Consider the following 25,372-nt stretch of genomic DNA (forward strand, 5'->3'; position numbering starts at 1 on the left):
GCTGTACATCAGATCTTGGCAATTACAACTACCCATCTCTTTCCTGGTTGAGGAGTTCCAAGTAGCCAAGTACAGGGAGGCCATGATCTTCAGGGACTCGAGAGTCAACAAGGTCAGAGAAGCTGGAATAAAAACCAGGTCAGGATGGAAATGGTACGTACGTAACCGAGACGTTCCCTATCTGTCGGTCACAACGAATTATGTCGTGATGACATTATGGGGCCCAGGAAAGCGCCACAAGCTGAACCCTGTCACAACCCATGATGTAGCTAATGTTGGCAAGCACCGCATGTCAGACAAAATCTACGCAAAGGTCTTAACCTTCCCACCGCCCCAGCGCAAAATCGCTGGCCTTGGTACCCACAGAAACCACAGGCGAGTACATCGCTACTGGAGAGCCAAGATGCTGCTGCTTTCCCCACAGAAAATACTTAACAGAAGGGATTCCAACCTTCAATGAAAGATTTGCTTCAACTTTTTCCGATTTGTTGTTACAGCTTAGGCAGAAATGATGGGGAAGCGAGCCTTCTGGAGAAGGGTGCTACTGAGGCCATATCCTGACTGTAGGGAGGTAACGTGTGGGAATTCTCATATGGAATAGGTCTCTGGGGCACGTTCTACCTGAGAGTAGGGATAGAGCACTCTGTCAAGGGAAGACATGGGTTTACCGAGAGGGTAACCTTACCGTGAGAGAATACACATATGGGATTGTTTGCAGGGAATCAAGCCATATGGACACCTAGCCCAGTACAGGGGCTGACTGGAGACCCGGGCAACCTAACACCGATACTGGGCCTGGTTACAGACTGTTCCGCCTAGTCTGACTGCTGAGAGTGCTGGAGGATACTCCGCCAGGGTTCACCGTCCGGGGAACTTACTGGAGGAGGAGAAAGGTGCTCACATCCCCGAGTGAGGGGGAATGGTGCAGCAAGCGTGACACCGGCCAGCCCTTCCCACCAATTACCTGTTACCAAACACACGGGAAGAAAGTGGCTCAACACGGAGACTGTATAATCTTGCGGTGTTCGATGTTGCCTAGCCCGCAGCTCTACAGATGTCTGCCAAAAAGGCATCGTGCACCAGCATATAGGAGGAGGCAACACTACTTGTGGAGTGAGCCCTCACCCCCAGGGGGCATGGCTCACCTTGGGATTGGTGCGCCAGGGCGATGGCATCCACTATCCAGTGGGCCAATCTCTACTTATAGACCGTCTTCCCTTTCTGCTGACCTCCGTAGCAGACAAAAAGCTGCTCAGAACTTTTAAAACTCCGGGTGCGGTCCACGTATATGTGCAGAGCTCTTATGGGACACAGCAGTGCAAGGGCTGTATCTGCCTGCTTGAGGGCACTCTTCATCCACTCAGCTCCGAAGCAAAAATCTGAAGAGTGGATTCACCTGTCGCATATTTTTACCCATAATCATGGGGAGTGGCTCAGGTATGCAGAATCCACTAGCCAAATTTCATTAGTGTTTGCTATTAAAGTCAGAGATGACTGGGGCTCCAAAGTGAATCACCAAAATGTCATCACGACATAACTCATAGTGACCGACAGATAGGGAACTTAAAGCTCAAATACATCATTAGAGCACCATGCACGGTAAGGCAAGGCCTGGGAATGACCCGCTTCCAAAGGTGGGGGTAAGCCAACCCTTTGGAGAAAAGGGCCATGGTCCAGGTGAAAATAAGGGATCTTGAGGAAGAGCAGAGGAAGGCAAACCTTGTGGAGCTAGGAACCCAGGGAGCCTGGACATGGTGGGATCTCCTTAAGAGGAAGGTGACGTGGGATGACCTTTGGAGGCTTCTTGCTTAGGGCCATCTATGGCACCCTTCCAACATCTGTGAACTTACACAGATGGCGGATGAGGGACGACCCAATATGCAAGCACTGTCGGCAAAAATGAACAATGGCAGGATGTAAGACCATGCTTGTCCAGGGCAGATACAGATGGTGCCATGACAAAGTACTGGCTGTTCTAGCAGACATTCTAGAGCAGGAAAGGACCTGGAAAAGCCATTATAGGAGCAAGCCTCCACCTGGTATATCATTTGTCAAGGAGGGGACAAAGCTACCAGGGCCCAACGAAACCAGGCAGTCTGCCCAAGCATGGGAGCGTAGGATAGACCTGAAGAGAAGGCTCCAGTTCCCAGATGTCGTCCATATTACCTTAAGACCTGATGCAGTCCTTTTCTCCACAGAAGGAAAGAAGATCATCCCAGTGGCCTTTACTGTGCTGTTAGAAGAGGGGTGGGAGGAGGCATTTGAAAGGAAAGTCTGAACGCTATAAAGATCTGGTGCGGGACTGCAGGGACAAAGGCTGGTAGACATGGTTGTATCCAGTCGAGATGGGATGCAGGGACTTCCCAGCCCTAACAGTGTGGAAGCTGATGACAGACGTTGGACTGAGGGGTTATGTTAGTAATTTGAAAAATAGTCGTTTGTGGGAGGCATAGTAGAGATATTCCTGCTGGATTTGGAGTAGGAGGGAGGTTCTGAGATTTTGGTCGGGAGGGAGTGAGTAGTGGCTGGCCACCACTGCTGACCCGCCAACAGGAGAGTGTTATGTTTATGGGTTGAAACACTTCAGGATCGTTGGTAACCATCTGATGACACAACTGTCACGACACGCACACAAACAGGTAGATCCAATTGCAGTATGTTTTATTAGGATAATCCAAATCTCATGGTCAGCCAGGCAAAGGTCACAATCCAGGTAAGCAGTCCAGAAACAAGAACATAAACAACATCCGAGAACCACAACAAACCAGGGTGACATTCAACAAGGACTCCGTGACAATGACAGAACAACCGGGGTATTTATACACAGGGAAATGACAATGCTAACGGGGAATTGGCTGAGTGCAATGATTGATAACCACGGACAGCTGAGTGCAATGAGCAGTGAAGAAACAGACAAGACTATGGGAAATGCAGTTCTAAAGTGGGGTGACGATAAGGGGAAGTGAGACCTCTAGTGGCCACCCAGGGAGACACAGAACAGACACCGTGACACTACCCCCCCCTCTAAGGAGCAGCTACCAGATGCTCCTCAGAACAAAATAACCACAAAACAAAGAGACCCGGAGGGAGGTGGACTGGTGGAGGCAGAACAGGGGGAGGGATGGTGGGCCAGGCCCGTGTAGGGGAACTGGGACCGGCAGTGATGGCTCCCCTGGTAGCCCAGGTGGCTCGGTCAGATCAGGGGGCCATGGTGGACCCGAAAGTTCAGGGGACCACGAGGGACCAGGCAGTTCAGGTGGCCACGGTGGACCCGAAAGTTCAGGGGACCACGAGGGGCCAGGCAGTTCAGGTGGCCACGGTGGATCAGTCCATTCTCGTTGTGCAGACGGCCAGGGAGGAATTCGCCATTTGAGTGGCCCGAACGGAACCTGCCAATCGGGGAGCCAGTAAGGAGCAGGCTGTGGCGATGGCCAGGTCACGGCATTGGGAACGGCATCGGGAACGGCCTCAGACAAGGGCACCGCCTCGGGAACGGCCTTGGAATCGGGCACCGCCTCCGGAACCATCTCGGGCCCCGCCTCGGCCTCCGGAACAGCATCGGGCACTGCCTCGGGAATGGCCTCAGGAACGGCATCGGACAAGGACACCGCCTCGGGAACGACCTCGGCATCGGGGCACCGCGCCTCGGGAACGGTCTCAGGAACGGCCTCAGGAACGGCCTCAGGAACGGCATTGGACAAGGACCCCGCCTCGGGAACGACCTCGGCATCGGGCACCGCCTCGGGAATGGCCTCAGGAACGGCATCGGACAAGGACACCGCCTTGGGAACGACCTCGGCATCGGGCACCGCCTCGGCATCGGACAAGGACACCGCCTCGGGAACGACCTCGGCATCGGGAACGACCTCGGCATCGGGCACCGCCTCGGGAATGGCATCGGACAAGGGCACCGCCTCGGGAACGACCTCGGCATCGGGCACCGCCTCGGGAACGGTCTCAGGAACGGCCTCAGGAACGGCATTGGACAAGGACCCCGCCTCGGGAACGACCTCGGCATCGGGCACCGCCTCGGGAACGGTCTCAGGAACGGCCTCAGGAATGGCCTCAGGAACGGCATTGGACAAGGACACCGCCTCGGGAACGACCTCGGCATCGGGCACCGCCTCGGGAATGGCCTCAGGAACGGCCTTGGACAAGGACACCGCCTCGGGAACGACCTTGGCCTGCGCATCGGGCACCGCCTCGGCCTCCGGAACGGCATCGGTCACCGCCTCGGCATCGGGCACAGCCTCGGCATCGGGAACAACATCGGGCACCGCCTCGACCTCCGGAACAGCCTCGGTCTCGGGCATTACATCGGGAACCGTCTCTGGCACCGCATCGGGCACCGCCTCGGCATCGGGCATCGCCTCGGCCACCGCATCGGGCACCGCCTCGGGCACCGCATCGGACATAGCATCGGGGATCGCCTCGGGCACCGCCTCGGCATCGGGCACCGCATCGGGAACCGCCTCGGGCACCGCCTCGGCATCGGGCACCGCCTCGGCATCGGGCATTGCATCGGGCACCGCCTCGGCATCGGGCATTGCATCGGGAACCACCTCGGGCACCGCCTCGGCATCGGGGACCGCCTCGGCATCGGGCATTGCATCGGGAACCGCCTCGGGATCGGGGACCGCCTCGGCATTGGGAACAACATCGGGCACCGCCTCGGGAATGGTCTCGGCATCGGGCACCGCCTCGGGAACGGCCTCGGGATCGGGCACCGCCTCGGGGAACCTTGGACACCTCCACCTGGGACGACAGCGGCCTGCTCGGGAACATCCTCCTGGACGGCAGCGGCCTGCTCGGGAACGTCCTCCTGGACGGCAGCGGCCTGCTCGGGAACGTCCTCCTGGACGGCAGCGGCCTGCTCGGGAACGTCCTCCTGGACGGCAGCGGCCTGCTCGGGAACGTCCTCCTGGCTTTGAGGAACGGCTGACGCCTGTCTCCTCCTCCTGCGGCCTCTATGATGACGTGCCGGTGGCTCCTTGACGGAAGACTCAGGCGTTGAGTCAACCATCTTGTCTGCCAACACAGGTGTAGATTCGACCCTCCTGTGCAGTGGTGCTGGGCTGGTGGTCATCTCGTGCTGTGGTGCTGGGCTGGCGGCCATCTTGTGCTGTGGCGCTGGGCTGGCGGGCATCTTGTGCTGTGGTGCTGGGCTGGCGGCCATCTTGTGCTGTGGTGCTGAACTGGCGGCCATCTTGTGCTGTGGCGCCGGGCTGGCGGCCATCTTGTGCTGTGGCGCTGGGTTGGCGGCCATCTTGTGCTGTGGCGCTGGGCTGGCGGCCATCTTCTCTGGAGACTCAGGTGTGGTCGAAGTATCCCATTGAGCATGATGGCACAGGTAATGGGTAAACCCCCAAAAGTCTAGGATCTCCAGCCCCTTCATCTCCCATTGAGGTAAAGGGTCATCCAGACAGTTGTTAAAAAAGTCCTTCAGTGCTGCATCATTATAACCCAATTATGGTCCAAAACAATTGCGCCAGGCCACCCACCTCACTCCCCCTTTTGACGAAGGGTGGTTAAGTTCCGGAATCTCCCCCTCCGTTCCTCCATGGTGGCTGGGGAACAGATTCGAAATCCCACACCGCTGGATCTAGGCATGACGGAGTCCTTCTGTCACGACACGCACACAAACAGGTAGATCCAATTGCAGTATGTTTTATTAGGATAATCCAAATCTCATGGTCAGCCAGGCAAAGGTCACAATCCAGGTAAGCAGTCCAGAAACAAGAACATAAACAACATCCGAGAACCACAACAAACCAGGGTGACATTCAACAAGTACTCCGTGACAATGACAGAACAACCGGGGTATTTATACACAGGGAAATGACAATGCTAACGGGGAATTGGCTGAGTGCAATGATTGATAACCACGGACAGCTGAGTGCAATGAGCAGTGAAGAAACAGACAAGACTATGGGAAATGCAGTTCTAAAGTGGGGTGACGATAAGGGGAAGTGAGACCTCTAGTGGCCACCCAGGGAGACACAGAACAGACACCGTGACAACAACCTCCAGTCATTGCAAAATGACTGAAGGAAAAGCATCTAAGGATGTAAGATATCACTATATATGTGTTTAAAAGTGTGAATGAATAAATCAACCATTTAACTACGCCTATGGGCATTACTTTAGTCATCAGTGTCACTTATGAATTGATGGATTCCTCATTAAAATTCCTCATTATTAATTTTTTTCTTTTCTTTTCTTTATTTATTTTTTACCTATATAAGAGCAAAACCAATGTATAAGACATCTTGTATATGCATATATATATACATTCACTAATAATTAAGAGTTTTCCCCTTAAATAAACTCATAATTTGCTGCTTATTAATAGTTAATAAGGTAGTTGTTAAAATTAGGTATGGGGTAGGATTAAGGGATCTAAAATTTGGTCATGCAGAATAAGGCATTTATATATGCTTCATAAGTACCAATACACAGCCAATGGTTAATATGCATGCTAATAAACAGCTAGGTAATAGGTAGACTTGGTCCTTAAAATAAAGTGTTACTGTAACAATTGACATGTAGGTTTCATTTTCATTTGCGATAACCTCTTATTATACAATTATTCACAAATCTAAATAATGTTTCCAAGTGTTTTCTTCCTCTGCTGTGACGTCCACATTTCTGCTTCTCAAAACCCCTTGAACCCACATGGAGACTAGTTTCATTGTATGGAACAGATGGCTGAGCTTTGCACCGCACATACTCTGAGGGCTTATGCCTTAATTATTCATGAAAATGAGGGTTAAATATTCTTTGATGTTTAATTACCTTGACAATCAAACCACTAGTTCACGGCAGTGACAAACCTGTCAGCTTTCCGTCTGCAAATCTGTAATGTCAACACAAGCATCCACCTTTGTGTGCCTTTCCCTGTCACTCAAGAAACAAGCAATCACTGAAGTCACCCAAACAGTTTTTGCTAATACCTCCAACATGGCTTAGCTGATGGTCAGCTCCAGTAAAGTGTAACAAATGTCTTCCTGTATGGACCTGTCAGATCAACTAGCATGGCCGTCATTCAATGTTCAGGAAGTGGTTGCCTGTACAGTAATGACAGGTACTGTTTTATATATCAACTGGAATGATAACTGACACCTAGCAGGTTGTAACGCTCAGCAGAGTCACACTTGGATGAGAAATGGCCATGAAAATTTGATTTGAATCCGGTGGGTCATGGACAGATAACACTTCCTGATACACAGTCAGCAGACTGTGTCCTCTAGTGAGTATGCATTGTTAAAGTGTACAAATTCCCTTTTGAAGGAAATTAATTATGAATTAAATAATAATAATAACTATTATTATTATTACTATTATTATTATTATTATTTTAATGGTCAGAAATTAATCTGAAGCTGACTAGAAAGGGTATAAATGGGGAATCTGTCTGAAACCCTTCCAGGACTACAGAAAGGCCAGTCAAATAACCCTTCCAGGACTACAGAACTAAAGAAAGACCTAAGCCATCTGGCCCCAAGAATAAAATTAGAGACCAACAAGCAGTGGACGCCACTAAAACTGAATGCAGTATCCTTTCTCCACGGTCCAAAGAACCCAGGGTGACACATTAGGCAAAAGTCGCCTCACTGCCAAATGGTCGGATAGGGGTGTTAAATTGATAGGGGGTCAAAATGCTTCTTTCAACAACAGGGAGACGCCGAACACCAGAAGCAAGGGAACTATTGTATAGTAGGTGCCTATCAATTATATGGAGGGCAACCTCTACTAACAAACTCTTTTGTCCTAACATTCTTTGAAGAAGGTACAGGAACTGCACTCCGAAAGCCCTTTTGTGCAGAGTAACATCAAAAGTGCAGAATAATAGGCAGTTGTGGCCTAGAGAGTCAGAGAGTGCAGTTTTCTATGCTTCTAAAACAGGGGCACCATTCACTGCCATTATACAGTTTGGAAGAGCCAAGACCATTTTAAATATAACTGCGATTGTGTTTGTCTGAAAGAGGAATGTCAGATATGCCTAGGATGCCCTGAGGGTGAGTAAATCATGGGCTAATTTTCATTTTTGGGTGAACAACCCCTTTAAGGATAAAACTGTGGGTCATTTTAATAGGGTTACATTTTTTTAAGAATTTAAAACAAAATAAAATGCTTTGGTTATACTACAATGACAAAATAAAGCTGTTTCTTCAACAAGACCACAAAATGTGCAAGTTTCATAAATATCAAGATATTTACATATAGATTAATTGAACTTGTCGCTCATATCTTTTACTTTTAAGTTGTTGCACTTGTTATTATGTAGTATGATAATGTCAACATGATGGATGATGTCTGGATCGCATTCATACTTAATGCATTCAAGCTATGGAGAAAACGTACTCTGTTTTATATATATATATATATAATTAGATTAGATTAGATTTAACTTTATTGTCACTGCACATGTAAGGTACAAGGCAACGAAATGCATATAACCAGAAGTGCAATAAGCAGTAAGTACAGAATATATAAGGTCTACAATATGTACAATATCTATACAGATAAGTATTATCTGGCTCCTGGTACATGTTGGACTCCGCCAAGGGAGGCCTGCATGACGTGTAAATTTGAAATGTCATCAGCATAAAAATGATAGCTAAAGCCATAATGCTGTAGTACCTGACCCAATGGTAAAATATAAATAATAAACAACAAAGGTCCAAGAACGGAACCCTGGGGGATACCTTATTTCGGGGGGCAGTAGGGGATCTAAAATCCCAAGCAGAAATGTAAAACTGTCTGTCACGTAGGTAGCCAGGAAAGAGCAGTACCAGGTATACCCACAGCCGAAAGACAAGAGATAAGCAAATCATGAAAGTTGGTATCGAAGGCAGAGCTGTGGTCAAATAACAGAAGTAAAGAGAGAGAGCCAATGTCACAAGAGAGTAATGAATTGTTCACCACTTTTATAAGGGCAGTTTCAGGGCTATGTTGTGGACGGAATCCAAACTGAAATGGGTCAAAGAAATGATTTGCTACTAGGAAAGACTGAAGCTGGGAAGCTACAGTACTCTCCAATAATTTAGCAATAAATGGTAAGTTTGAAATGGGATGATAATTGGATAAAACTGCAGGATCGAGATTGGGTTTCTTGAGAACTGGGGTAAATGCAGTGATTTTAAGTGAATGAAGAAAAGAAACAGTGACAAGAGAAGCATTTATGAAATGAGAGATAGTTGCAGAAATAACCGAATGACACCGTTTCAAAAGAGAAGTAGGAGCTGGGTCAAGTCGAAAGGAAAAAGAATTGGATTTTGAAATAAGATCAGAGACAGAAGATGGATTGTTAAGAGAAAAGCAGGACAGGGAATGACCAGAGAGATTAGGCTCAAAGCTAAGGGAGCTAGGAGCCAAGGTGGAGCTGATGGGTCGGAGGTCAGAGGTGAAGTCCAGGACTCGCAGGATGGAAGCGGAGACAGGGGATCCTCACGCCCAGGCGGAGCTGGGGACTGGGAGTCCCGAGGCCGACCATAGCGCCCAGATGGCACTGACTGAGGGTGAGCCGAAGGAATGACAGGCACCAGTGGAGATGGAGCAGAGGAACTGACTGGCCTAGGAGGAGGCAGGAGAGGGAGGCTGGGAGGGAACACAGGAGGATTAGGGCTGGACGGAACCAGCGGAGACACAGGGGATACCAGGCTGGGCGGAACCAGCTGAGACACAGGGGATTCCAGGCTGGATGGAACCAGCGGAGACATAGGAGAATCGGGAATTACCTCCCCAAACCAGTCTATAAGGTCCATTAATTCCTCCATATACTTTCCAGAAACCAGTTGCAGCTCACCCTCAGTCGCAGGAGTGTGGGCAGGGCTCTCCTCCAAGCCCTCGATCTCCACCAGTAATCCCACAATGCACGGTGTTGCCGGCTCACACACCTGGTCAGTCATGCTCTCGATTCCAAGCTCCGGGACAATGATTGGCTCCTTTATCATGGCTGGCTCGGGCTCTGCGGCTGCGGTGGGCTCTGGCTTTAGCTCCGTGCAGCAGGATGTCAGCTGGCTGGTCTCTGGTTCGGGAGTGGGGCTGGAGATATCCTCCTCAGCGGGGCAGACGATAAATGGTGATCCATTATTCTCCAGCTCCCACTCCATGAAAGCGGCGAAATCCTCTTTGGGACCGTTTGCTGGCAGGCGTGCCTTACACCGCTCACTCAGGCCGGTATAGTAGAAAGCACAGAGCGAGTGGTCAGGGAAGTCCGTAAGACACACCAGATCGAGAAAGTCCCTGGTATGGTCCTCCAGCGACCGGTCCCGTTGCTCCAGGATTGCCATTCCGGGAGAGGGAGAAAACAAAACAAGAAAAAAAAAAGAAAAACGCCACTAACTCACTCACTTTTGGGTCCGCTATTCTGTTACCGGGCTGGTATGCTAGCAAAACGCTTGACGAAGGAGATATAGAGAAGGGTACTTTTAATGATCCACAGGAGAACAGGGGCACAACCAAACACAAATCATCGTTGCATTCAACGTAGTCATCAAACATCAAACAATAAACAATAAACAATAAGCAATAGCGGACAAACTGGAACTAAACAGACAGGGTATTTAAACACAAGGAAAGTTATCAGAGGAATGGAAACAGGTGGGGAGTAATCAATTAACAAAACGAGGAACGGAACATGACCAAATAAGGAGAACTCAAAAGGAACAGAAGTCCATAATCGTAACACACAGCCTGTAAGTAATTTTTGTATATTTATAGAATTTGCCACCGATGATTTAAATGTAAGTTTTAAGCAGTGTAGAGTAGCGCTTGTTGTTTGTCATTTCTCGATCACAAATGCAGACATGGTTTTATGTTTACGTGGAGGGATACCAATGCAATGCAATGTGTAAAAACAGTATAAGTCATTATAATCCATAATCGTTTGTAATGGGTTTTATTGGTTTCGTCTGGTCGTGCCAGGAGACGGCATCACAGTATGGTAAGGGGCATAACATTTCCTTCACACGCTTAAGAAATTTAGCCAATCACAACGCACTGTTCAGGGTACAAATCAGCGTACACCTTGCTTTTCAGAACGATGAGTTTTGTAAAAAATAAACGTGTTTAAGAAAGGCGGGGCATAGAGGAGCAACAATAATGTACATTATATGGAAAATATACATGAAATGTAATGTACAATATTTTTTCTTTCATATGTGCTTATATGGGCTCCTTATATAATTTGGTTCTTTGGTGTCCTTTTGGAGTTTCTAAGTGTCCTTTTTGGAAAGAAATCTAAATTTATCTTGAAAAAAGCTTTCAGATAATAAAGATTTTTGAGAATCACCCTTTAATCTTTTAGTTAATTTGCTGGATATAGCAAATTATGACAAAATAAACATTTGAAACAAGATAAATGTTCTATGCTTAATTTCATGAAGTGTGTGATTAATAACAGAAAAAGGATGTGATTAATTAGATTAAAAATTTTAATAGATCGACAGCCCTAATATTATAGGTTAAATTCTGTAATATATAAACAGGTAAAATTTTGATTATTAGTAACACTAACCCCTTTTTTTAAAACCTCTCTACTTAACCGAAGATCGCTCGCATCCACCATGTTTGTAGTTTTTTAACACATTTTATTTGTGTTTGTAGTTCTCAACCGAATCATTTATCAAAACGTAATGGATTCTGGGTAATATTAGCCCTTTGAGTGTGCACATATACGGGGACATACTCTTTTCAACATACTATGCTTTGGGACACACAAATTCTAATCTCACATACTATCTGGGATGGATAGTATGAACACTGGGATGCAGGGTTGGTCTTTTCATTTTACTAGTACTGTAGTTATTGCAAAATATAAATCAATGAGCATCAGAACAGAGGGTAACTTGAAAAAAACAATACAAAATGTATTACATCTGTAATCACTAATACTATGTTTCAACCACAGCAAGACGTAAATAAATAAATTTGTAAACAAATGTAACTTTACATTTACCTCTTTAAAGCCATTTTGTGTCCATAAATCAGTAGTTAACTATTTAAAATAACTGTGGAAAGGATACTTTTGTGAAAGATATGCACTATATATATATATATATATATATATATATATATATATATATGTATAATGTATCTTTTGTCTTCGTTATTCAATGTATGTTTGAATAAATTTCTCATGAAAAGTAGTTCCCTTTCAGGTACTCCAGCTGCGTAGAAACACTACGGGAATGCCTTCAGCATGACCATGCTCTGAATCACATGTGTAATCAGTCCAGTGGGTGGACGAGACATCACGGGTGGGGTGATGTAACGACCAGGAAGCCTAAAAACATGTGCGGTGGAACTGGCATCAGCTTTCTGTCATTCAGCATGCGCTCTATTTGTGTGTCAGTCGCTATCTGTTTGTGAGTCTTATTTAATGTTGTTTGTCCACTTATAAGCTCCATTATGTCAAAGCTTCAGTCAAAAGAAGCATTTGGGCGAGCATGCATCGTTCAGGCTGTGTGTTCCTCCCTGCCCATGCTATATTCCGGGTGGGGTTAAACACAGTTTGTGAGCGAAGCAGGCAGAGTCAGCTCTCAAGGGAGTCTGACTGTCCGCACTGCAAGCGTTTTGTTAATACCTTGCTTCACTCTCAGAGGGCTCTCTTTGAGGAAGGAGCCTTCACAAGCATTTCTCGCGGTGCCAGTCCTGCTTTCGCCGAGGTGGAGCGGCGGCTGTGCTTGTGGGTTTCGCATATGGATCCAGTGAAGGGTATGTAGGCAGGCAAGTCCCTATCTTCTTCCTCAACCACCAGATCCAGCACCAAATCTCAGGGTTTCCAAATCTTGCATGTGATCTTGCAATTCCGGTCCCCTGCTGCTGAGGCACAGCAGCGACTGAAATCGCTGGGATCGCACGTGATCTGGCAGATGGGTTGGAGACGGCTCTTCCTATCTCCACCCGTGTTCCCTGAATCTAGAGCTCGTTCTCGAGGCTCGGAAGCCCACGCTGCGGTTTCTTCCCCCTTTGAGTGAGAGCTCACTGCTGCAGCCATCTTTCTCAGAGGAGATAGATATTGTTTGTGTCTCCCAGCTGCTTGCGCGCTGTCGAGGCAACGCATACATTACATCATTTTCATTTTCTGATGTGAATCTTACCACACCACACCGTATTTACTCATCTGGATCTTTGACTGCATTTAATTCTGAGGAATAAAATTAAGTATTTATCTGACTATGAGAAGTTAGATATACAGGGGCTCTTGGGATAAAAAAAAAAAATCTTGAGAGAGTGCACATTCTAGTTTACCTCTCTTTCTTCAAAGAGGTTTAGGCAGTCAGCAGGGGCTGCTGGGTGGGAGCAGTTCCAACCTACTGTGTTTCAGCTCCTCATTCTTGGTCATTCTGGGGGCGTCCCTTTTCATTCTCTGCAGAGCCTAGTGTCTGAGTGGTGCTCCCAGCCCCTGCCAAATGTGCTTCATTGGGTCCTGCCCCAAGCAGGCTCTTGTCTAGTCTTCCTAGCAGACTACACAGGTCTGAGGGCCGTCGTTTTCAATAGGAGACTTCAGCTATGAGAGTCCTGATGCTGTGGCTCAGGACCTCGAAGGGCAGGCCCCTCTGGGGAAAAGCGGTGTGCACCACATTACACAGTGCCTGTCTCTCCTTAGTGCCCTCAGGGGATCAGTCTGCCAACCCTGCCGGTGTTCCAGGACGCAGCGGTCTCTGGTGAGCGCTTCTGTCAGTTATCTCCCGGAAATGTAGCGGTTCTAAGTGGCTTGCAACCTCCACGGAGGTCTCTAGAGCAGCTTGTACGGCCGCCCCTGCCAGTTCTCCGCTTCAGGGCACCAAGCTAGCCGCTCTGGGGATACCAGAGGTCAGTCTCGAGAGACTAATTCCCTTAGTAGACTATTTGGCAGTGAGGAAACTACTGCCAAATTTGTCTCAGTGGGTCCTGCACTCTGTAGAGAGAGGCTGCAGAATCCAGTTGGTTCTCCTCTGCCTCAGTTCAACAGAGTTATCCCCACTTTGGTGGGTCCCGAGCAGGCTCTGGTAATGGAACGAGAAGTAATCACTCTCTTGAGGAAGGAGGCCACTGAGGTGGTCCCTCCTCATGAAAGAGAATCCGGGTTCTACAGCCTGTACTTCATTGTTCTGAAGAAGGATGAAGGGTTGCGTCCCATTTTAGATCTGCGTCATTTGAACCGCTCAGTCATGCGACTGAAGTTCGGGATGGTCACACAAACAAATCATATCTCAGATCATGTCAAAGGACTGGTTTGTCACAATCAAACTAAAGGAAACATACTTCCATATCTCCATCCTTTCCCATCACAGGAAAGTCCTGAGGTTCACTTTGGGGGCAAAGCTTACCAATGTTGGCTTCTTCCTTTTGGCATTGCACTCTCACCCCACAATTTCAAGTGTGTGGATACTGCTCTGGCTCCTCTGTGACTCCAGGGCATCTGCATACTCAACTACATCGACGATTGGTTGATATTAGCTCATTCAGAGCAGGCAGCGATTCGGCACAAGAGTTGGGGTTAAGACTAAACAGAGGACCACTTATCTGGGCATGGTGTGGAAATCAACCACAATGCAAGCCTGCTATACATGAGACCCCTACAGTGGTGGCTCAAGACCACTTTGCATGCTGGACGGATCTACGTGCCTTAGACATGTGGAGGAAACCTTGGTTCTTGTCTCACGGCCCGGTGCTGGGAGCTCCTTGTCGCCACGTAACGCTAACAACGGATGCATCCCTCACTAGTTTGGGAGCAGTCATGAGTGGCCGCTCAGCCCACGATCTGTGGAGTGGTCGCTATCTCAGTGCACACATCAATTGGCATGTTTCTAGCTTTGAAACACTTTCTCCTGGACCTAATAGATCACCATGTGTTGGTGTGCACCCACAACACAACGGTGGTCTCTTATATCAAGCACCAAGGATGTCTGCGTTCACGCCCCCTGTACAGGCTGACACACCAAGATTCAAGATTTTTATTCATCACATACACGATTATATAGAGCATATATAACCAGCACTGAAATGTGAGTCAGGTCCACTCCATGGACAGTGCAATTATTAAAGAATACAACACAGATGAAAATATACAGAAATATAGCTATGAAAGAATGAAATAAAAGTAAACAATAAAAATATAAGAATAAAATATAAAAAAGATGTATACTGTAGAATTAAATATAAAATAGAAAATAATATGCATGAAAGTATATTGTAGTATTAAATATTAAGATACACAGGAATGTGCAAGAGGCAAATGTGCATATGTGCATTATACTGTAATCTTAAATATTAAGATACACAGGAATGTACAAGAGGCGAATGTGCAAACAGGTTGACACTGTCAGTATGTCAATATAAGGGAGAGAATGATGAATATATTACTGATTAAGTGAATATTAAGTGGAGACATGTCTTGAATCCAGTTGCAGAGTGAAAAATTCACCAGATCACCAGATCCTTGTGTGGTCTCAGGGCAAACTCCTCTCGCTGAGACCAGTTCACAATCCTGGGCATCTCAATATGGGAGTAGACATCCTGTCGAGGCAGGAGCAGAGGCCCGGGGGAATGGAGACTTCATGTGATGAAGCAGATATGGGGAGCTTTTGGCAAGGATCAGGTTGACCTGTTTGCGACTCAAGAGACATCGCACTGTTCCCTCTGGTTCTCTCTGACTCATCCAGCTCCATTGGGGATGCCATGGTAAAGACGTGGCCGAGGCTTCGTCTGTATGCTTTTCCCCCGATCGTTCTGCTCCAGGGAGTTCTGGAGAGAGTACGCCGGGACGGGGTCCATCTGCAGCTAGTAGCCTCGTTCTGGCCAGCCCGAGTATGGTTCTTGGACCTGTTGTCCCTCCTAGACGGCTCTCAGCTGGAGATTCCTATCAGGAGGGACCTCCTCTCTCAGGTGGGGGGCACCATCCCTCGCCCGGAGTTGTGGAAGGCCCCTCAGGGGACACAGCTCCTAGCATATGGTCTCTTAATTGAGGTTGTTGGGATCATCCTCCAATCCAGAGCTCCCTCAATGAGGAAACTGTACTCCTTGAAGTGGAAACTTTTCACTTCCTGGTGCAGAGACCGCCAAATCGACCCAGTTAACTGCTAAGTTGGTACAGTGCTGGAGTTCTTGTAGGCCCATTTTTGTTGGCCAGTGAGTGGCCAGACACCCCCTGGTTTTATGTTTCTTCCACGGTGTGCAGAGACTGAGGCCTCCGGCCAGAGAAGCTTATGCTAAGCGGTGGATCAGGATACTACTCCATAGCCTTGAGTCCTTTGATCTGATCTCTCCATTGGGGGTTCCCTCTGAAGTTGGCCTTTGGGCAGGATGTCCCCACCTACTTTGTCAGGTGCCTGCCTGCTTTCTGTGCCACTCCTGGCTCCATTCTATCCCTTTAGCTGAACTTTTTCACACTAGGCAGGGATTTGTAAGTCTGGCGGCGTGGGCATTCTCATTCCCGTAGTGTTTTAACGCAGCTCGAGTTCCTTGAGGGGAACATCTCCAGGTTACACATGTAACCATGGTTCCCAGAAGGGAACGAGACACTGTGTCTCAGGGCCATACTTCCCGCGTCCCTGTAAATGCTTGCTTCATTCCTAGAAGCTGACGCCGGTTCCACCACATGTGCTTTTAATCTTTCTGGTCATTAGGTCACCCCACCCATGACGTCTTGCCCATCCATTGGACTGATTACACATGTGATTCAGAGCATGGTCACGCTGAAGGCATATATATGCAATGTAAACTCACTTTTATTTAAGTGTTGATTATTTAAAAAAATGTGATTAAATAATTGATTATAAAATAGCCTACTTTATTTTAATTTCATATAGTTTCAGCTAAATTAAAGCATAATTTTTGTTTTGGTAAAAAAAAAATCACTTTAATGCATCTCTAAATAGTTTATTTATTTATTTTATTTCAGGTGTCCAATTTGTACCTTTATGATAGTGTGTTGATGCTGGCAAATGCATTCTACCGGAAATTAGAGGACCGAAAGTGGCACAGTATGGCCAGCCTCAACTGCATCAGGAAGTCAACCAAGCCCTGGAATGGAGGCTGGTCCATGCTGGAGACAATCCAAAAGGTACGGTGTGTTTGATGTCAGGTATTTTTTTTTTAAAGAATCTGTTTTGCTGCTTGTCACACTGTTGTGGGGGGTATCACATATAGCATGCAAGATTAGAAGTGGCAAGATGGAGAGTAGTTGTATAAAAGCAACTGTGACAAGATGATAGTTTCCTTGCTTTACATCAGGTCCCAGACATACAGCTTTTTGAAATGCAAATTGCTTTCATCTAAGTTGTTTCCTGCCTTCCCCTCTAACCGCTGCAGTCACATTTCTCTTGAACACCAGCACAGCGGTCAAGCTGAGATAGCTGTTGGATGTCCTCACACAGAGCTCTCTAAGGGGCTACTGAAAGCTGCACAATAGTTGGTGAGGTGGCTGCAACAGCTGATGTCTCATCTTAGGAGCTCATGTCTCTGTGAGCTCTCAGGGGCAGCAAGCGGTCTAGTGTGTGTTCCTCAATTTCACGCCCTTTTAACGTTATATGGGCCACACAGAACAGCAGAAAGCCTCTAATCGGCCCCGAGAGGGACACACCAATGAAAGATTTGTCTCTGAACCTTCCACTGCCCCTCTACAGTCATACCAGTGGTTAGTCAGAAGTCAAAGCTATAAGCCTTTCATGGTGATGCTTTTTAAATGTTGAGTGACCCACATCACTCTAAACAGATGGTGCCATTAAACCAGTAAAGAAAACGTTAAGATTTATTTTCAAGAAAAAAATAAAAATAAAAATTGTTTAAAATATTGTTTCTTTAAAAAAAAAAAAAAAGGCTAATAAACTTATATGGGTTTCGAACTGTTATTTAAAAGCATTTATTTGTTTTTTAATTAATATTTTGAGTGATCTTTTATTTTTTTTTTATATTTTCTTAATAGTGGCAAGTAGTGGTAATGCGAACTGAGCCAAACCTCTCTCCCAGTTCCCCAGGCCCTGAGGCCATTCTTATGGTCAAGCCCAAGAAAGCCTAAAGGTGTAAAATTATAATTGGTAAAATTCAGTGTATAAAGGGTACAGCACATTGCACTTTGATCTGGCTCAGTTATTTTTACTATGTCGCTTTATTGTGTATTGATTCAGATGGTTTTCTTCCCACAGGGCCATATAACTGGTCTCACCGGAATTATGGACTTCATGGACAATGGATCAAATTCCCATGTTCAGTTTGAGATTTTGGGAACCAGCTTCAGTGAAACGTTTGGAAAAGACATAAAACGAGTGAGTTCAATAGCTCTTGCTATCATTTCTAGTACCTGGTGTAAAAGCTGTCTTTTGATATGATTTTTTTTTTTTTTTTTTTTTTTTTTTCATTACCAGTCACCTTTGGTAAAATGAAAATTTTAATCGAGTTCTCTGCAAGTGAGTAATCTGGTTTTTAGAATGACTTCTCAATGAGAACAACTTGGCTTGATGTTATCTGTGCAGATTGTATACCCAGACTGCCATTTTGACCCCTTACCTCTGTGTCAGCCGAGAGGTGAATGTAAACGCAAGTGAGGAGTCAAGCTGTGGCAGGCTTGACAGACCAGGCCAAATGTGCTTTAATGCAAAATCAATGAAATGGGCCTATTGTCCTATGTTTAAACAGCATAAGCTAAGTGTTCACTACACACTGTTTATTCAATTTCATATCTACTAGACTAGTTTATTTAGCCTATAGTTGTATATTTTCAATGGCTTTTGGTGTGCTTTTTCCTAGAACAATCACAAGTAATTTTCATTACATATATTCTGTCCTTTCTTCTCTTCTTAGCTGGATTTGCTGATTTTCATGCTTTGTTTCTGTTGCCATAAACTGTTTGCCTCCATCCATCATTTAAAAGAAAGAGTAAATTACAGGAGAGGAAACAGTCTGCTGGTAATGAAGATTTAATCACCCTGCATCCCAACCTGAATTATGAACCCACTGTATCACATTACAGCCATTAGGATCCACATTTTCACAACCATTTACTCCCTGCCCGCACACACACGGGTCCTGACAGTACCAGCTCCCCCTCATACAAAGCACATTTATTAGCTATAATAAAAGGATAGGACAGCTAATGGTACATCAAGTGTACTCAGTCCTGTTGTTGTTCATTATTAGAGCACCAGCTTTAGTCTTCTAAGCAGTGCCACCCAAGAAGAGATTAATGTAGCCAACTGCAATTCCACCCTGCTATGGAGACAAACAGTGAGCCATGCTTTTAATTTGACATATGTCATGGTTTGAAAGCAGAGGCAAATACAAGAAACTGGCTAAACAAGAAACCCTTTGGAGTTTCAAGTGATTTCTTCAGGGGTGACTCAGTATTCTGTTTTAGTGTTTGCTTTTGTCCTATCTTAGTTTTTATTCTCTCTGTCTCTGTAAATGGCTTTTCTCTGACTGCTTCTATAAATTAGCTCTGCATGAAAATCTATTGAGCTGCTGGCCAAGACAGCATTTTAAAACATTCGTAGAGCTTTTCCGTCACTAACACTCTTTCTACTGGTTGTGAACAGGGAGTTGTGTTGTGTCGTGTCAAAGGCAAAAAGAGTCCTTCTAATAATTAATGATGCTGCTGACAATGGCACACCAACAGCATAGACGGATACCCAGTCCTATTTCTGACATACTTTTGTGCAACAGGACAAATGGACGAGGAATTATCAAGGTGATCTTTTTTTGGAATGTTCACTTAAATCCAGTGTAGATAGGCTTAAGTTGTTGCAGCACATTGTTAACAGGGTAAGGCTTCCAAATAGTGATACTATGTTCCAAATAGTATCTCATTTTGTCAAAAAAAAAAAAAAAAATTGTCATGTGACCCTTCACAGGTAATGAAATTCCACAATGTATTGCAACAAGCTCAGTAAACAACAACAAGAAAAAAAAATGTCAGATGAAACAAGAGTTAAGTTGTAACAGTAACACCTGTTTTTGCTTAAAAGTCTATGGGCCAGATTAGCTAAAGGACAAATAGCATGAGACCGCATTTCCATAAAAGCGCCAATAGTACTGGAAAATTATATGTGTGATCTACTGACAATACACAAATGAAAGAACACAGACACAGCCAGCGCTTTTAAATAATGACCAATGCAATCTACCAAGAGCAGTGCAAATTAGCAAGTGTCACAGCCATGTGATGTGCAAAATGGGTTAAGACTATTTATTACATTTATTTTATCTTATCATGATTATATTTATTTGATCATGATTTATTTATGTACTCTTATCCCTACATTTTGTGTTTGAAAGGCAAACTTCTACAAGTGCATATGCCATTAGGTTAGCCACAAAAAAAAAGTGTGTCCATGTTATAATTTTCCCTCATTTGTCCACTATAAATCTACAACTGAAATTAGTTATCTAACATTAAGTGGATTGTAACAGTTGTAATCAGTTAACATGAACATCAGTTTCATACATTTATTAATCAATCAATCAATTAATTATATATGTACAAATCTGATGTTCATGTTTACTAATTACAACTGTTACAATCCACTTAATATTAGATAACTAATTTCAGTTGCAGATTTATAGTGGTGTGTGCAGGGTATTATTCCAACTAGCTCTATTCCCACTACGTTTTAAAACAGAGCTATTGTTTTCCTTTGATTCTTCTTCTACCTATTTACCAGACTAATTCATGCAACTATATCCAAATTGAATAATCCCTTTTATATCTACTATAATTAGCCAGTTAGCCTTTTTCTTTCTGTTTTCTGACAAAGGCAACATTTTAGAGTAATCAAAATCTAATTTCATAATATACAGTAACAACTTGCTGCAGACTTTTTCACTATACTCACTATACTCTATTGCTCAGTTTGGTCGAAAAGGGTGTCAAAATTGGTGTTATGTGAAATGTGGGGGTCTAAAATCATAGCCATGTACTAACAGTTAAAATATATCCAATTATAATACCACAGAAATTGTATTTTCTGTTTAAACAGCATATTTCACTCAGAACTGAGAATTCTAAAATATGTGTTCCTTTTTTTTCCAGAAAAAAAAGTACTGTGTTGGTATCATATGGTAATACCACGGTTCTTTTATATAAATCACGCACCTGAATTATGACCATATTAAATCTTGCTGTTAATGTTACCTTGTCTGAAAATCCACACTAAAAGCACTACTGGTCAATGTCCCTTGTGAATGTCCCTTCATTCAGCATTGTTTACCAGAAACATATATGTGCACGACAGATTACTGAGATCTGTTGGGACTGTTCAAAAATCCTAGCAATGATTGATCATGAAAACGCAATGATTGCATTGCTTGATTTTTGTGTGATTTGATTCTTCAAAATATTTCACACTGATCAAAGTCCAGTAATGAAACACAAATGAACCAAAACGGAACAGAAATTGCATCAACCCACCTGATTACTCGAGTAGGCAAAATGACTAAAATGCACATACCTTAGGATCTGTCAAGATGTGTGTTCGTGCTAAGCTTTAGGTTTTCAGTGTAAAGATAAACATAAGGTGTTGATAAACACTATGCCAGAGAGTTTGCTGGGCCAGCTGTTCTGTCTGATGTTGTCTAAAGAAATCCTACAGCTGCTGTTGAAGAGATACAGTGGCTAATCACAATATAGCAAAGCCTGGCTTGGTCACAGTCACATCTCAGGCTTTGCCACAAAACAAAAGTGTAGCATACGTCCATTTTTGCTATTGAATTAGCAAGCTATTAGATGCCCTGGTACTATGAATACAGCAGACAAAAATGTTTCTGATGCTGAGGGATATATCACTCAACGTGGAAACAGGACATGTTACTGACTTTTCACTAAAGCTGACTAACAGTACACTGAAAAAGAAGAAGAAGAAGAAAAAAGGATTTATTATGAAAATAATAATGTTCACTCAGAAACTGCTAGTAAATTTCACAAATGATTAAAAAAAAACACATTCGAGCAATAGAATGGAATAGAAATACTGAAATAGTATTTTCTTGTACAACATACATTGTTATTATTTATAACTTACAAAAAAATGACAGTGTACAAATATTCAAATTTGCATAAGTAAGTTTATATATATATATATATATATATATATATATATATATATATATATATATATATATATATATATAGTGTGTAAATACAACTGAAATTTAACCAGGATTTTAGAAAAATCCTGGATTAATCCTAAAGCAGTATACAATAAAAAATACAATAGTAAATTTTGTCCTAAATTCCATGTCTCCTGCAAACTTTGATTACTTGTTTTAGCTTTAAATGGCAAGCATAAAGCACAACACTGACTCAGCACATCAAAATGACAAAAAATAAAATAAAGCATCTTCCATTAAATTTAACTGTCTTAGTGTAGTCATAGTCTGTCTTTGTCATAGTCTTGAATTCAAAATTCTTGTTTTATATAACGCAAAAAAAAAAAAAAAAAAAAAAAAAAACATCAGATGTCCACAGAGTCCTGTTTGCTTTTACCCAGCCATCTATTGTTTAAAAACTTTTATCCCAAAGTCATCGAGGTCTGAGCAAACAGATAAATGCTTGTCTAGTTTGGGGTCAAGACTGATAAGACATCAAATAGAAGATGAAGGATATGCTTTTGTTTGTTCGTTGAGTCTCTTGAGCCCCTGGATAAGACGGCCATCTATCAATTCTTCAATTTCATTTGTCATCCGAGAGAAAACTTTGGCGGAAAGCAGAAAAATCTGACAGCATTTGATGAATTGGTGGCCTCCTCATTCTCTTCCGTGCTCTTTCAGATCATCACTCTAAGCAGAGCTGTGACAGACACAGACAGGGTGAAGCGTTGCCAGACATTTGTGTTTAACATTGTTGTCTACAGGAAGCAGTAGTATTTTCAGTCATACATTTGGAAAAAGCTAATTTGCTGGGAAAAAAACTCAATGACTCATTTACTGTACCACCAGTTTGCTAGGGGAAATGTCAGGGTGTGTAAATCCTGTGCCACTGGCTTCACCAAACAGTGGTTGAAGTGATGTTGCTGTGTTATAGCACCACAGTGTTTACACTTTTTAGGGAAATCAACCTATGAATGACTTACATTTGTCTCTGCAGATTAATCTAGGATATGAGCAAGTATTTTACCATCAAAAACATGACACTATTCAATATACAACCCTTACCAAAAAGTAGTATACTTCAAGTTTATTTTATTAAGTATACTTAAGTAAAGTTCAAGTATATTTTTAAGTATTAGTTATGTACCAAATATACAAATATCAGTGTTCTAGTAGTATACTTCTAAGTGTACTTTTCAATACTCCTTGGCCCACTTTCTAGTATATAAAAGTATAGTTTTAAATATACTTTAAGTATAACAGTAGCAAACTTTGAGTACACAACTAGTTTACCTCTATGTTTTTAGTTTGTACTGCAGTTATACTAAAAGTGAACTTATAGGTATACTGACAGTTTACTAATTAAATACTTTGTACACTTTGAAGTATACTTATAAGTTTTCTTTAAGTGAACTTTACATCATACTTTAAGTATACTACTATGTCCCTATTTAGCTTTTAATTTGTATATATTTTGTTATATGAATATCTGAACATACAAAACATCCAGAGAAAGAACAGGGTATCTGCTTGTAAACAAAAACATTTTATTCTAGCTTCATGCATTCTTTTTTTAAACACTTTAATGTGAGTAAGTTTCATAAAAAAAAAAAAAAAAAAAAAAAAAAAAGAAATTACATTTTGAACAAAAAGCTGAAAAAAAAGACTATGAATTGGATTCAGAATGATAATCAAAATCGATCAACACCCCAAAGCTTGACTGTAATTATTACCTCTTCATCGGTCAACATTTTATTCCATAACGTTACAGTTTTGATGCTGTTTCATGTCAGATGATCGTTTTACACGTTAGTATCTGTTGTTTCTTTTTCTTCTTCACTTGTGTTTTTTTTAGAACTAGTGCCCTATACCGTATAACAATGAAAACATGGATTAAATAAAATAAAGAAAACAAACCAGGTGCGCTGTCTGCAGCCTTGGTCTGCAGTGATCATCATTTAGAAACGCATCATTAAAATGAACTGTAACTCAGTGAATGCTCAACGAAGAGACATGAGACATATATTTATAGAAAGCTTGACATGTCTATTTTTAAACTAAGCAAGTGCTACCGAAAACAAATATTCTGTGATAAAGTAATCCATATGAAAACAACGTTATGTCCATCTTTCATGTCTCCCTTCATTATATCTAATGCGACCACACCCACGCGCCGAGTGCGCTATTGAGATTATAATGTTTCACTTGAAGCTCGCGGCTTGTAAACGCCCATACCACAGAAAACAAAGCAGCGAAACTGTTCTTCTAGTTTTTTTATTTTACTGTTTGCTTCACGATGAGAGGAACAAGACATAATTCACCCCAAGAAGATGCGCTGAGGATTACCTCAGGGTTTGAGTTTTGGATTTCCTCAGAAAAAAGAATGAAGCGCTTAATCCAGCAGAGATCATAAACATGAGTAAGTCTTTTTTTATTTATATACTTGTATTAGGTTTCACATAACGTGTACACATTTTACTAGTTGTACTTTTTCCAAACTATAGTTCCTGACAATGTATAATCAAGTGAAACATTATGAAGTTTCATTCACATAATCTAAATGTTCTACTGTACTACTAGTATCAGTGACCATCACAGTAATTTCATAATGTAGTTTATCATTTAGCTTATTTGAGAGCACATAAACAATATACACTTTGGAAATGCTAGTTATGTGATGTTCATTTATATATTTCAACATTACACAATACCAGTCAATACCAGTTTGCTAAAGCAGTAATTTATTTTTAAGCAACAAATTATTTTTACTATTTAAAATAACTAATCTATTTGAATATATTTTACAATTTAATTTATTCCTGTGATCAAAGCTAAATTTTCAGCATCATTACTCCAGTCTTACTCCAAGTGTAACAATACACTAGAAGGATTTCTGAAGGATTGTGTGACCGGAGTAATGATGCTAAAAATTCAGCTTTGAAAGTCAGCTTTGATTGTTCCTAATAAACTGTTTAACTGCACTCGAAAGTGAATCTCAAATTATTTTATGGGTTAATCAAATATATTCAAAATAAACTACAAACATGAAATTACATACATTTATTTTTTCCTCACAAATTTTAGTTTTTCACTAACCATGCATAAACACAACCATGTACATACATGCTATTTATTTATTAATGTAGCCCAGTTTCTACTGAATACAGTGTTTTCAGGCTTTAGCCATGAATACGAATATATTTATAAGCAAATGAAAAACGCACAAAAGTCAAGGCATGTCAAAATTTTTCCAGGCCCCCAAAACCACCTAGACTTCAGAGGGTTAAAAGAAGTATACTAATAG

The 25,372-nt window shown here is 43.2% G+C and overlaps 1 protein-coding gene across 3 annotated transcripts in view; it reads left to right on the top strand.

Annotated features, from left to right (window-relative positions):
• The window catches only part of LOC109110240 (glutamate receptor ionotropic, delta-1-like), a 443,260-nt gene that overhangs the window by 378,562 nt on the left and 39,326 nt on the right, over nucleotides 1-25,372 (top strand). For all 3 annotated transcript variants that reach the window (XM_042767362.1, XM_042767361.1, XM_042767363.1), the window contains exons 7-8: nucleotides 16,892-17,053; nucleotides 18,135-18,254. In XM_042767362.1, coding sequence (XP_042623296.1) covers nucleotides 16,892-17,053; nucleotides 18,135-18,254 — 282 coding nt within the window. The remainder of the gene's footprint in view (nucleotides 1-16,891; nucleotides 17,054-18,134; nucleotides 18,255-25,372) is intronic.

The sequence above is a fragment of the Cyprinus carpio genome, chromosome A12 (assembly GCF_018340385.1).
Source record: "Cyprinus carpio isolate SPL01 chromosome A12, ASM1834038v1, whole genome shotgun sequence".
Lineage (NCBI taxonomy): Eukaryota > Metazoa > Chordata > Actinopteri > Cypriniformes > Cyprinidae > Cyprinus > Cyprinus carpio.